This window comes from Aethalodelphis obliquidens, unplaced genomic scaffold (assembly GCF_003676395.1).
Source record: "Aethalodelphis obliquidens isolate GAN/ISIS:26980383/991018 unplaced genomic scaffold, ASM367639v1 scaffold26, whole genome shotgun sequence".
Classification (NCBI taxonomy): Eukaryota; Metazoa; Chordata; class Mammalia; order Artiodactyla; family Delphinidae; genus Aethalodelphis; species Aethalodelphis obliquidens.
Window position 1 is genome coordinate 6,448,662 of NW_020837970.1, and position 12,417 is coordinate 6,461,078.

General features: G+C 42.5%; 1 protein-coding gene across 4 annotated transcripts in view; it reads right to left on the reverse strand.

The window, feature by feature from the left end:
* Positions 1-8,581: 8,581 nt before the first annotated feature.
* Positions 8,582-12,417, reverse strand: part of MYO1E (myosin IE) — a 205,057-nt gene continuing 201,221 nt past the window's right edge. For 3 of the 4 annotated variants that reach the window (XM_027123174.1, XM_027123171.1, XM_027123172.1), the window contains exon 28: positions 8,934-10,028. In XM_027123174.1, coding sequence (XP_026978975.1) covers positions 9,952-10,028 — 77 coding nt within the window. In that variant the 3' untranslated portion in view covers positions 8,934-9,951. Of the gene's footprint in view, positions 10,029-12,417 lie in introns of all 4 variants that reach the window. The other variant, XM_027123173.1, reaches the window with a different exon arrangement.

The window sequence follows — 12,417 nt, forward strand, 5'->3', positions numbered from 1 at the left end:
TGTAGTATTTTCTGAAGCGTTAGACATAGCTCTGGCCCATCAAAAGAGTTTACCAATTTATAGCTATTGAGTCATATTTGTGCGGTTTTTCTTCTGTTTTTAGGTTTTTGCTCTTTGAGAGAAAGATATTGGAAGTTTAAAGGTTGACAATTAGACTGTCAAACTCCTTAATATTTGTTGAGTTGAAGAAAAGATTAAAAACATGGGCCTTTGGGTCAATCAGGGTTCAAATGGTGGCTGGTCTGGTTGACAGCTGTGTGACCTTGGGTGAGGTAGTGAACCGTCCTGCACCTTCTCATTTGCAAAGTGGAGATTTTAGACTAGAACAGGCTGGTTAGCAGCGTAGGTCCCGTACAGTAGACAGGAAAGGGATCAAGATGAGCTGGGAGGAGTAAAAGTGAGTTCCTAAATTCAGAAGGAACTGTGAAGACCAGTCAGGCGTCAGGAGACAAAACGAGGGAAAGAGGGCAACAACGCAGAGTGGCTCCTGTTCTTTTGTCTACAAAGGTGAGGGGTTCAGTGAAATTGTTAGGCTCTCCACCAGAGATGCACCATGCATGCTCTGCTCCTGAACCCAGATTCTATCCCCACTTGCCAATGAAACTGCCCAGAAAACCACCTGTCCTAGAGGCAGGGCCAGCCCAGGTCTGCCCAGCTCCACTCAGGTCTGGGGGAGTTGAGGAGTCCCAAGTGAGAGGATTTGGATTGTGCACATGCCCTGCTCTGCAGCGAGCTGTTGGAGACTCTGAGTTCTGTGGCTGCACAGCCATGTTGTCTCTCATTTGTTCTTGTGAGCATCTCTGCCTGGAAGGAGCCATGGCTGAGAGGGAGCTCTCAGCCCTGGGCAAGCTGCTCTGTGCAGTGACTGTCTCCAGCAAGAGGCTCCCAACCCCCCTTGCATCTGAGGCCATGTGACCAAGTTCTGGCCAGCAGAATATGAGTGGACATGGTGTGTACGCTTTGGAGGGAACATCCTTTAAAAAGGAAACTGCACTCCTCACCCTTTTCTGCCTTCCTAAGGTGGACTTGGTAATAATGGTGACGGGTCATGTGTGATCAGGTGGGTGTGGGTGGTCTGCACCCCCGCTCGTGGGGGAGCAAGCTCATAGGGAAAGCTCAGCTTTGCCCTCTCCATGGGTGAGCCTCGCTTGCCTGAGCACTGTGGAGAGATGTCCCTTCGCATAACGTTTTCAGAAAACCAGGCGCTCGGGCTTCCCTGGTGGCGCAGTGGTTAAGAATCCGCCTGCCAATGCAGAGAACACGGGTTCGAGCCCTGGTCGGGGAAGATCCCACATGCCGTGGAGCAACTAAGCCTGTGAGCCACAACTACTGAGCCTGTGTGTCACAACTACTGAAGCCCGCATGCCTAGACCCTGTGCTCCGCAACAAGAGAAGCCACTGCAATGAGAAGCCTGCACATCGCAACCAAGAGTAGCCTCTACTTGCTGCAACTAGAGAAAGCCTGCATGCAGCAACAAAGACCCAACGCAGCCAAAAATAAAAAACCGCCCAAAAACCAGGTGCTCTCCTTGCATGCGGCATCCTCCATTTATTAGCACTTACCCACTCTGTGGTCCTTAAAATGTGGCCAGTTTTAAGAAGTTCATGAGGTCAAAACCCTTTTCATGATAATACTAGCATGTTATTTGCTTTTTTTTTTTTTTTTTTTTTGCGGTACGCAGGCCTCTCATTGTTGTGGCCTCTCCCACTGTGGAGCACAGGCTCTGGATGCGCAGGCTTAGCGGCCATGGCCCACGGGCCCAGCCGCTCCGTGGCATGTGTTATCTTCCCGGACCGGGACACGAACCCGTGTCCCCTGCATCGGCAGGTGGACTCTCAACCACTGCGCCACCAGGGAGGCCCTGTTATTTGCTTTTTTCATTCTTCATCGTCAGTAGTTGATGGTGGAATTTTCCCGAGGCTATATGACATGTGATAAGAATGTGTGTGTTCGTTGGTGTTTTAAAATTTTCTCAGTTGAATTTCTAATATGGTAAATACTGATAGCTATAACCCACAAAAGCAGAATTCTTGGAGGTCTTCAATAATATGGAAGAGTGTAAAGGGTTTGGGAACTGCTGGTCCAGCAAGTTTGAACACCTCTGGCCTAGGGTCCAAGTTCAAGCCTGCTCATGTGGTTCTTGGTTACTTTATTATTTATTTATGTATTGCTCCAAATTAGGTTTTTTTTTTTAATTTTTAAATTTTATTTTTTTATACAGCAGGTTCTTATTAGTTATCTATTTTATACATGTTAGTGTATACATGTCAATCCCAATCTCCTAATACATCCGACCACCACCACCACCCCCACCTGCATTCCCCCCTTGGTGTCCATACCTTTGTTCTCTACATCTGTGTCTCTATTTCTGCCCTGCAAACTGGTTCATCTGTACCATTTTTCTAGATTCCACATATATGCGTTAATATACGATATTTGTTTTTCTCTTTCTGACTTACTTCACTGGTATGACAGTCTCTAGGTCCATCCACATCTCTACAAATGACCCAATTTCGTTCCTTTTTATGGCTGAGTAATATTCCATTGTATATATGTACCACATATTCTTTATCCATTTGTCTGACAATGGGCATTTAGGTTGCTTCCATGACCTGGCTATTGTAAACAGTGCTGCAATGAACATTGGGGTGCATGTGTCTTTTTGAATTATGGTTTTCTCTGGGTATATGCCCACTAGTGGGATTGCTGGGTCATATGATAATTCTATTTTTAGTTTTCTAAGGAACCTCCATACTGTTCTCCATAGTGGCTGTATCAATTTACATTCCCACCAACAGTGCAAGAGGGTTCCCTTTTCTCCACACCCTCTCCAGCATTTGTTGCTTGTAGATTTTTTGATGATGCTCATTCTAACTGGTGTGAGGTGATACCTCATTGTACTTTTGATTTGCATTTCTCTAATAATTAGTGATGTTGAGCAGCTTTTCATGTGCTTCTTGGCCATCTGTATGTCTTCCTTGGAGAAATGTCTATTTAGGTCTTCTGCCCATTTTTGGATTGGGTTGTTTGCTTTTTTAATATTGAGCTGCATGAACTGTTTATACATTTTGGAGATTAATCCTTTGTCCGTTGATTCGTTTGCAAATATTTTCTCCCATTCTGAGGGTTGCCTTTTGTCTTGTTTGTAGTTTCCTTAGCTCTTAAGTCTCATTAGGTCCCATTTGTTTATTTTTGTTTTTATTTCCATTACTCTAGGAGGTAGATCAAAAAAGATCTTACTGTGGTTTGTGTCAAAGAGTGTTCTTCCTGTGTTTTCCTCTAAGAGTTTTATAGTGTCCGGTCTTACATTTAGGTCTCTAATCCATTTTGAGTTTATTTTTGTGTATGGTGTTAGGGAGTGTTCTAATTTTATTCTTTTACAGTAGCTGTCCAGTTTTCCCAGCACCACTTATTGAAGAGACTGTCTTTTCTCCATTGTATATCCTTGCCTCCTTCGTCATAGATTAGTTGACCATAGGTGTGTGGGTTTATCTCTGGGCTTTCTATGCTGTTCCATTGATCTATATTTCTGTTTTTGTGCCTGCACCTTATTGTCTTGATTACTGTAGCTTTGTAGTATAGTCTGAAGTCAGGGAGTCTGATTCCTCCAGCTCTGTTTTTTTTCCCTCAAAACTGCTTTGGCTATTCGGAGTCTTTTGTGTCTCCACACAAATTTTAAGATTTTTTTGTTCTAGTTCTGTAAAAAAAAAAAAAAAAAAAAAAAAAAAAGGCCATTGCTAATTTGATAGGGATTGCATTGAATCTGTAGATTGCTTTGGGTAGTATAGTCATTTTCACAATATTGAGTCTTCCAGTCTAAGAACATGATATATCTCTCCATCTGTTTGTATCATCTTTAGTTTCTTTCATCAGTATCTTATAGTTTTCTGCATACAGGTCTTTTGTCTCCCTAGGTAGGTTTATTCCTAGGTATTTTATTCTTTTTGTTGCAGTGGTAAATGGGAGTGTTTCCTTAATTTCACTTTCAGATTTTTCATCATTAGTGTATAGGAATTCAAGAGATTTCTGTGCATTAATTTTGTATCCTACAACTTTACCAGATTCATTGATGAGCTCTAGTAGTTTTCTGGTGGCATCTTTAGGATTCTCTATGTATAGTATCATGTCATCTGCAAAGAGTGACAGCTTTACTTTTTCTTTTCCGATTTGGATTCCTTTTATTTCTTTTTCTTCTCTGATTGCCGTGGCTAGGACTTCCAAAACTATGTTGAATAACAGTGGTGAGAGTGGACATCCTTGTCTTGTTCCTGATCTTAGAGGAAATGCTTTCAGTTTTTCACCATTGAGAATGTTTGCTGTGGGTTTGTCATATATGGCCTTTATTATGTTGAGGTAGGTTCCCTCTATGCCTACTGTCTGCAGAATTTTTATCATAAATGGGTATTGAATTTTGTGAAAAGCTTTTTCTGCATCTATTGAGATGATCATATGGTTATCCTTCAATCTGCTAATATGGTGTATCACATTGATTGATTTGCATATATTGAAGAATCATTGCATGCCTGGGATAAATCCCACTTGTTCATGGTCTATAATCTTTTTAATGTGTTGTTGGATTGTTTGCTAGTATTTTGTTGAGGATTTTTGCATCTATATTCATCAGTGATATTGGTCTGTAATTTTCTTTTTTTTTTTCGGTACGCGGGCCTCTCACTGTTGTGGCCTCTCCCATTGCGGAGCACAGTCTCCGGACGCGCAGGCTCAGCGGCCATGGCTCACCGGCCCAGCTGCTTCGCGGCACGTGGGATCTTCCAGGACCGGGGCACGAACCCGTGTACTGTGCATCGGCAGGCGGACTCCCAACCACTGTGCCACCAGGGAAGCCCCTGTAATTTTCTTTTTTTGTAGTATCTTTTTCTGATTTTGGTATCAGGGTGATGGTGGCCTCATAGAATGAGTTTGAGAGTGTTCCTTCCTCTGCAATTTTTTGGAAGAGTTTGAAAAGGATGGGTGTTAGCTCTTCTCTAAATGTTTGATAGAATTCACCTGTGAAGCCGTCTTGTCCTGGGCTTTTGTTTGTTGGAAGATTTTTAATCACAGTTTCAATCTCATTACTTGTGATTTGTCTGTTCATATTTTCTATTTCTTCCTGGTTCAGTCTTGGAAGGTTATACCTTTCTAAGAAATTGTCCATTTCTTCCAGGTTGTCCATTTTATTGGCATAGAGTTGCTTGTAGCAGTCTCTTAGGATGCTTTGTGTTTGTGGACTGTGTTGTAATGTCCCCTTTTTCATTTCTAATTTTATTGATTTGAGTCCTCTCCCTCTTTTTCTTGATGAGTCTGGCTAATGGTTTATCAATTTTGTTTATCTTCTCAAAGAACCAGCTGTTAGTTTTATTGATCTTTGCTATTGTGTTGTTTGTATTTCATTTATTTCTGCTCTAATCTTTATGATTTCTTTCCTTCTTTTAACTTTGGGGTTTGTTCTTCTTTCTCTAGTTCATTTAGGTGTAATGTTAGATTGTTTATTTGAGATATTTCTCGTTTCTTGAGGTAGACTTGTATTGCTATAAACTTCACATAGGTTTTGGATCGTCGTGTTTTCATTGTCAACTGTCTCTAGGTATTTTTAAATTTCCTCTTTGTTTTCTTCAGTGATCTCTTGCTTATTTAGTAACATATTGTCTAGCCTCCATGTGTTTGTGTTTTTTACGTTCTTCCCCCTGTATTTCATTTCTAATTTCATAGTGTTGTGGTCAGAAAAGATGCTTGATATGATTTCAATTTTCTTAAATTTACTGAGGCTTGATTTGTGACCCAAGATGTGATCTATCCTGGAGAATGTTCTGTGCGCGCTTGAGAAGAAAATGTAATCTGCTGTTTTCTGATGGAATGTCCTATAAATATCGATTAAATCTATCTGGTCTATTGTGTCATTTAAAGCTTGTGTTTCCTTATTTTCTGTTTGGATGATTTGTCCATTGGTGTGAGTTGTAAAAGTCCCCCACTATTACTGTGTTACTGTCGATTTCCTCTTTTATAGCTGTTAGCAGTTGCCTTATGTATTGAGGTGGTCCTATGTTGGGTGCATATGTATTAATAATTGTTTTATCTTGGATTGATCCCTTGATCGTTTTGTAGTGTCCTTCCTTGTCTCTTGTAACATTCTTTAAAGTCTATTTTATCTGATATGAGTATTGCTACTCCAGCTTTCTTTTTATTTCCATTTGCGTGGAATATCTTTTTCCATCCCCTCACTTTCAGTCTGTATGTGTCCCTAGGTCTGAAGTGGGTTTCTTGTAGACAGCATATATATATGGGTCTTGTTTTTGTATCGATTGAGCAAGCCTGTGTCTTTTGGTTGGAACATTTAATCCATCCACGTTTAAGGCAATTATTGATATGTATGTTCCCATGACCATTTTCTTAATTGTTTTGGGTTTGTTTTTGTAGGTCCTTTTTTCTCTGTGTTTCCCAGTTAGAGAAGTTCCTTTAGCATTTGTTGTAGAGCTGGTTTGCTGGTGCTGAATTCTCTTAGCTTTTGCTTGTCTGTAAAGCTTTTGATTTCTGCATCGAATCTGAATGAGATCCTTGCTGGGTAGAGTAATCTTGGTTGTAGGTTCTTCCCTTTCTTCACTTTAAGTACATCATGCCACTCCCTTCTGGCTTGTAGAGTTTTTGCTGAGAAATCAGCTGTTAACCTTATGGGAGTTCCCTTATGTGTTATTTGTCATTTTTCCCTTGCTGCTTTCAACAATTTTTCTTTGTCTTTAATTTTTGCCAATTTGATTACTATGTGTCTCAGCATGTTTCTCCTTGCGTTTATCCTGTATGGGACTCTCTGAGCTTCCTGGACTTGGGTGGCTATTTCCTTTCCCATGTTAGGGAAGTTTTTGAGCATAATCTCTTCAAATATCTTCTCTGGTTCTTTCTCTCTTCTCCTTCTGGGGCCCCTGTAATGCGAATGTTGTTGCATTTAATGTTGTCCCAGAGGTCTCTTAGGCTGTCTTCATTTCTTTTCATTTTTTTTTGTTTATTCTGTTCCACGCCAGTGAATTCCACCATTCTGTCTTCCAGCCCACTTATCCATTCTTCTGCCTCAGTTATTCTGCTATTGATTCCTTCTAGTGTAGTTTTCATTTCAGTTATTCTATTGTTCATCTCTGTTTGTTTGTTCTTTAATTCTTCTAGGTCTTTGTTAAACATTTCTTGCATCTTCTTGATCTTTGCCTCCATTCTTTTCCCGAGGTCCTGGATCATTTTCACTATCATTATTCTGAATTCTTTTTCTGGTAGGTTGCCTATCTCCATTTCATTTAGTTGTTTTTCTGGGGTTTTATCTTGTTCCTTCATCTGGTACATAGCCCTCTGCCTTTTCATCTTGTCTGTGTTTCTGTGAATGTGGTTTTTGTTCCCTACAAGGCTGCTAGCGTTGTAGGGTCTCCTGCAGAGGCAGGGGGTGGCTGTGTCTCATCGTGAGGACAAGGACACTGGCAGCAGAAGTTCTGGGAAGTACTCCTTGGCGTGAGCCCTCCCAGAGTCTGCCATTAGCCCCACCGAAGAGCCCGGGTAGGCTGCAGTGTTGGGTTGCCTCAGGCCAAACAACCAACTCTTGGTTACTTCTTTAAACCGTCAGTTGAAGGAATCTCACATTTTTACAATGCAGTTTCTACTGCTATACATGTGTGTTGTGTGCATACACATGCCCCTTCTCCCAAACAGGATGGCAAGTTCTAGAAGGCTGGGATGGCCCTTGATCCTCTTTATGTTGCCCCTGGTTAAGTGGTTCCTGAACTAATTTCTTGTCTGTTTAACTGATCAGTGAACAAAATGGCAGGCATGGCTGGATCCAGAAATGAGAGGAAACCAATGTTTAAGTCTTCTTCACCTATACACATCAATTCAGTCACCTATTCAGGCAACATCTGTTAAGCACTTACTTGAGCACGGCCCTGGGTGAGCCACGTGGGAGCTGGGACAGGGGCTCATGGTAACGCAGGAATGTGGTTTGGGCGGTCCTGCCCGTGAGAAAGCAGCCTGCACCTTGAGTCTGCTCAAGGGGAGTCCCTGATGCTCCTCAGTTGAATTCTGGTTCTGTCTCCTTCCTCCAACTCTCAGTGAGCCCAGGAATGTGAAATTGAAAGTCCCTTGTAAAATATAGACTGTTAGTGTCCACAGAATTACCTTTCCTTATGTCATCACATTATGGCTTTATTTTCCTCTCTCTTAGGTGGTCACAAAATGGAACTGAAATGTACTTTAAACTATGTTTATTGTTAGCAAGTGAAGTTTGCTCTCTGTAGTTGAAGTAAAACAGAATTATTTACTTTGCCCCAAATTCAGATGTATTTTCCCCCTAATATGTAATCCCTGATAATTTTTTTCCTATGGACTTGGGGATCCTGAAATGGCAAGAGGTGTGTGTGGTCAAATCCTACTTTCCCAGGAGCTTAAGAATGGCTGAGGGCAACTGGGAGAAGGAGAGGTTAAGAAGTGATGGTACCCCTATGACCATTTCCTTATTGATGGATACGACAATGTTTCCAACTTTTCACTACTACTGCAATAAACACTGCCTTGGTGTGCTAGGGCTGCCTTAATTAAGTACTGCAGACTGGGTGGCTTACCAGCAGAAATTTACTGCCTCACCATTGCAGAGGGTGGAAGTCCAACATGCAGGTGTTGGCAGGAACGGTTTCCTCTGAGGGCTCTGAGGATCTGTTCCAAGCCCCCTCCCTTGGCTTGCAGGTGGCTGACTCTTCACCTCGTCTTCTTCTCTGTGTGTTGATTGATCTGTGTCCAAATCTCTTTTTATCAGGATACCAGTTGTACTGGATTAGGGCCCTCACTAATGACCCCATTTTAACTTGATTACCTCTGTAAAGACCCTATTTCCAAGTAAGGTGTTAGGGGTTAGGACTTCAACATACCTTCTCTTGTGGCAGTGGACACAATCCAAGCCAGACAGACGTCATGAAAGAACAAGGTGGTTCACTGATTCCTTTATTTATTTAGGAGGTAGGGGGAGGAGACACAGGGGTTGGAGGCCAGCAGGGGAAAATTACCTACAGGAGAGGGTTGGGAAGGGTTTGCAGGGATTGAGCTAGAAAGCAGTAACACTGATTCTATAGTTGAAAAGGAGTAGTGCACAACTGTAAGTACCTGGTGTGAGTTTTGTAATAAATCCTATCTTATGAATAAGTACAGTGGAATACTACTTAGTACATTCATACATGTTTCTATCATCTTGAGATTTTTTATATATACAGTATATGATCTGTTTTTATAAATGTACAGCTCGAAAAAAAGAGATCCTTCTTGTAATAGGTACAGCATTAAACACAAAAACCAACATGGGCCAGCCACATTCCAACTGAAGACCCAGAGAAAGCCTGGCCGGCAGCCCAGCCTCAGCCCCTGCAGCCCAGCAACGTGTAAACCAGCACCCACTGCACCTGCGGGCTCAGCGGGCCCTTGACATTTGCACGGGAAGTGCCTGCTCACGCCAAGCCCCACCTGCAGAGAGTGGGTCTTCCCTGAGGGAAGGTGGCCGAGGAATGTGTACATCAGGTAATGAAAAGAGGGATGAAAGAAATGTGCTCTTCAACTAAAGGCACTTGTCAGTGGCTGCGTACAGCCATTCCCTGGGCCTGGTGAGTGAGCAGGTGCTATTTTGTTAGAGTCAGCAAGGTCTGAGTGGACCTCACCTGTCCTCTCACCAGGTTTAAATAGAATAAATAAATCTGAGTGGGTGCTTGGTTTGCCCTCTGGGGTTCCTGTGAATAGGCTACCTTTTAGGATCATTTATGGAGTGACACTCCCTGTCCCCAGCCCAGCTTTTGGAAGTCCTCCATAGGCAAGATGCCAGAATAGCTCCAGGCCTTGCAGAAGCAATTGCTCGCTATGGATCAGAAGGAGAGCCCCCAAATGTCCCCCTCCCCTGTCTGTGCCTGAAGTTCCTTCGTCCTGTGCATCAGAGTCTGTGCGCCTCAGATCTTGGTCACGTAGTTGTTGGGGAACAGGCCCTGCTTGCCTCGTAGCCGCCCGGTCCACCAGCCAGAAGGATCTGCAGGGACACAGATGGTGGAGGTGACAGTGAGCAAGGCTTTCTGCCCAGGCCAGATGCACTCTGCTCGTGTGGGTGCATCCCACGGGCAAAGGGGATGTTCTTTCCCTTCTTAATCTTAATGAAAATTAGACATGCAGATGTGCCACTCAGGCCCCGTTCCAGAAGAACCCGCTGCCCAGATGTGAGGTTTTGCTGCCAGTCTCCAGCTCTCGGCCCTGTGGGATCTGCCCTGCCTTTGAGACATTGCTTCTCTCGGGGCCTAAGCCTTCCAGCCTCCCCTGCGAGCAGTCCCAGCTCTGGAGCAGCTGCTAGCCCAGCAGACTGTGAGGTCACCTTGTGGTAAGATGGCTCTAACCCTGCTTCCCCCCTTTTCTTTCACAGTGGCTATTCCCCCACTGCATCTTTCACACTCCTCACTCCACCTCACAGCCTTTCTGGGAGAAGTGATCTGCAACACTTCACCGTAATTACTTCCCAGCTTAATCCCAGTCCCTTCAGCAGTAATTTGGTATGTATTTTTCTGTGATTATAAACACACACATTCATTTTAAACAGGCCATTCTATACCTTACTATTCTGCATCTTGCTTTTCAGTACTCAATAATCTTTCCATGACTCATTTTTTAAACAGCTGCACTGCATACCAAATTTTATATAACATTCCCTTATTGATGGACATTTGTTCCCCAATTTTTCATTGTTCATGTAAAAAATGTCTTTATGCCCACATGCAAGTAGTTCTATAGGATAGACTCTTGGATCAAAGAATATGCACCTTCTAGTATCCTTTGTAAGAAAATCTAATTTATTTTTTGTAATAGGTAATACTTTCATGTGTACTTGCAAAAGTACAAAAGGATAAACAGTGAAAACAGCTACCCAGATCCCTTCTTTGAGGGCAAGCAGTATTACCTATTTCTTGCACTTTCTTCCAGAGATATTTCATGTCTATAAAGGCATTTATTCAAACAAACAAAAAAACCTCAGAGCTTCTGTATTCTATAGCTGCTTATATGCCACTGTTCATACCATTTGCCTATTTTTCTATTGGTTGCTGGTCTCTTATCTTGTTGATTAGGAGTTCTTTATATACTAGTGAATCTGTCACATGAGTTACAAATACCCCTCTTCCAATTTTAATTAAATTTTTATGACGTTTTAATATTTGAGCAGTTGAATCAGATGATGATTTTACAGCTTCTTAGTTTTCTATCACTTTTAGAAATCCTTTCCCACACCGACAGTATTAAAAAAGAAAACTCTTCTATACTTACTTCTAGGACTTTTATGTTTCTTTTATGCATGTAAGTATTAATTTATTTGGGACTTATCTTGGGGGAAGGGGTTAATATATAAATCCAAAGTAATCATTTTGATATGGGGATTTTACAATTTTGATAAATACTGTTAAATTTCCTTCCCCAAAGTCTATTCCAGCAGTAGTGAAAGGAGGTACCTATTTCCCTGACTAACCAAAGATATTACACTCTACACTTTATTTGCAATGACAAAATCCAGAAGGTTCTGAAAATTAAGTTTTCTGTAACTCATTTCATGGGAAAACTTGACCTGAACTGACATGGGCTTGTTTATGATGTCTCTTTCCACTGCATGCTTAGGTTCCACAGCAGAAATACTGAGGCTGATCTAAGCTGTTTCCCTGGGACCCGCAAGGGGTGTTACATACTATAAAAAAGCTCCCATCTCTGATTTCTGAAACTCAGTTAGCTCGAAGGATTTGGATTAGGGAATGTGAACTCTCACTTTTTTTTTTTTTTTGGCCTCATCTTGCAGCTTGCAGGATCTTAGTTCCCAGACCAGGGATTGAACCTGGGCCCCGGGCAGTGAAAGCGCCGACTCCTAACCACTGGACCGCCAGGGAAGTCCCTCTCATATTTTAATCTTTGCTGATATCACAGGTGAAATGCTTTGCTTTGCACTTCCCTGGTGGTTAAGGAGGCTCTGCTGTGCACTGATTGCCTCAATAGCCTTTGTCCACTTTTGGGCTGGATTATTTGTATTATTTACATAGAAGAGCTATTTATATATGTAAAACATTTTTGCCTAGTCTGTTTTCCATAATTTAACTTTGCTCCCAGTGCTATTCACCATATAGGTTTTAATTTAGCCTTTTTTTTTTTTTTTTGCGGTACGCGGGCCTCTCGCTGTTGTGGTCTCTCCCATTGCGGAGCACAGGCTCCGGACGCGCAGGCTCAGCGGCCATGGCTCACGGGCCCAGCCGCTCCACGGCATGTGGGATCTTCCCGGACCGGGGCATGAACCTGTGTCCCCTGCATCGGCAGGTGGACTCTCAACCACTGCGCCACCAGGGAAGCCCAATTTAGCCTTTTTATGAGGTTAAATCCCGTATGGTTTTTGAGTTTGA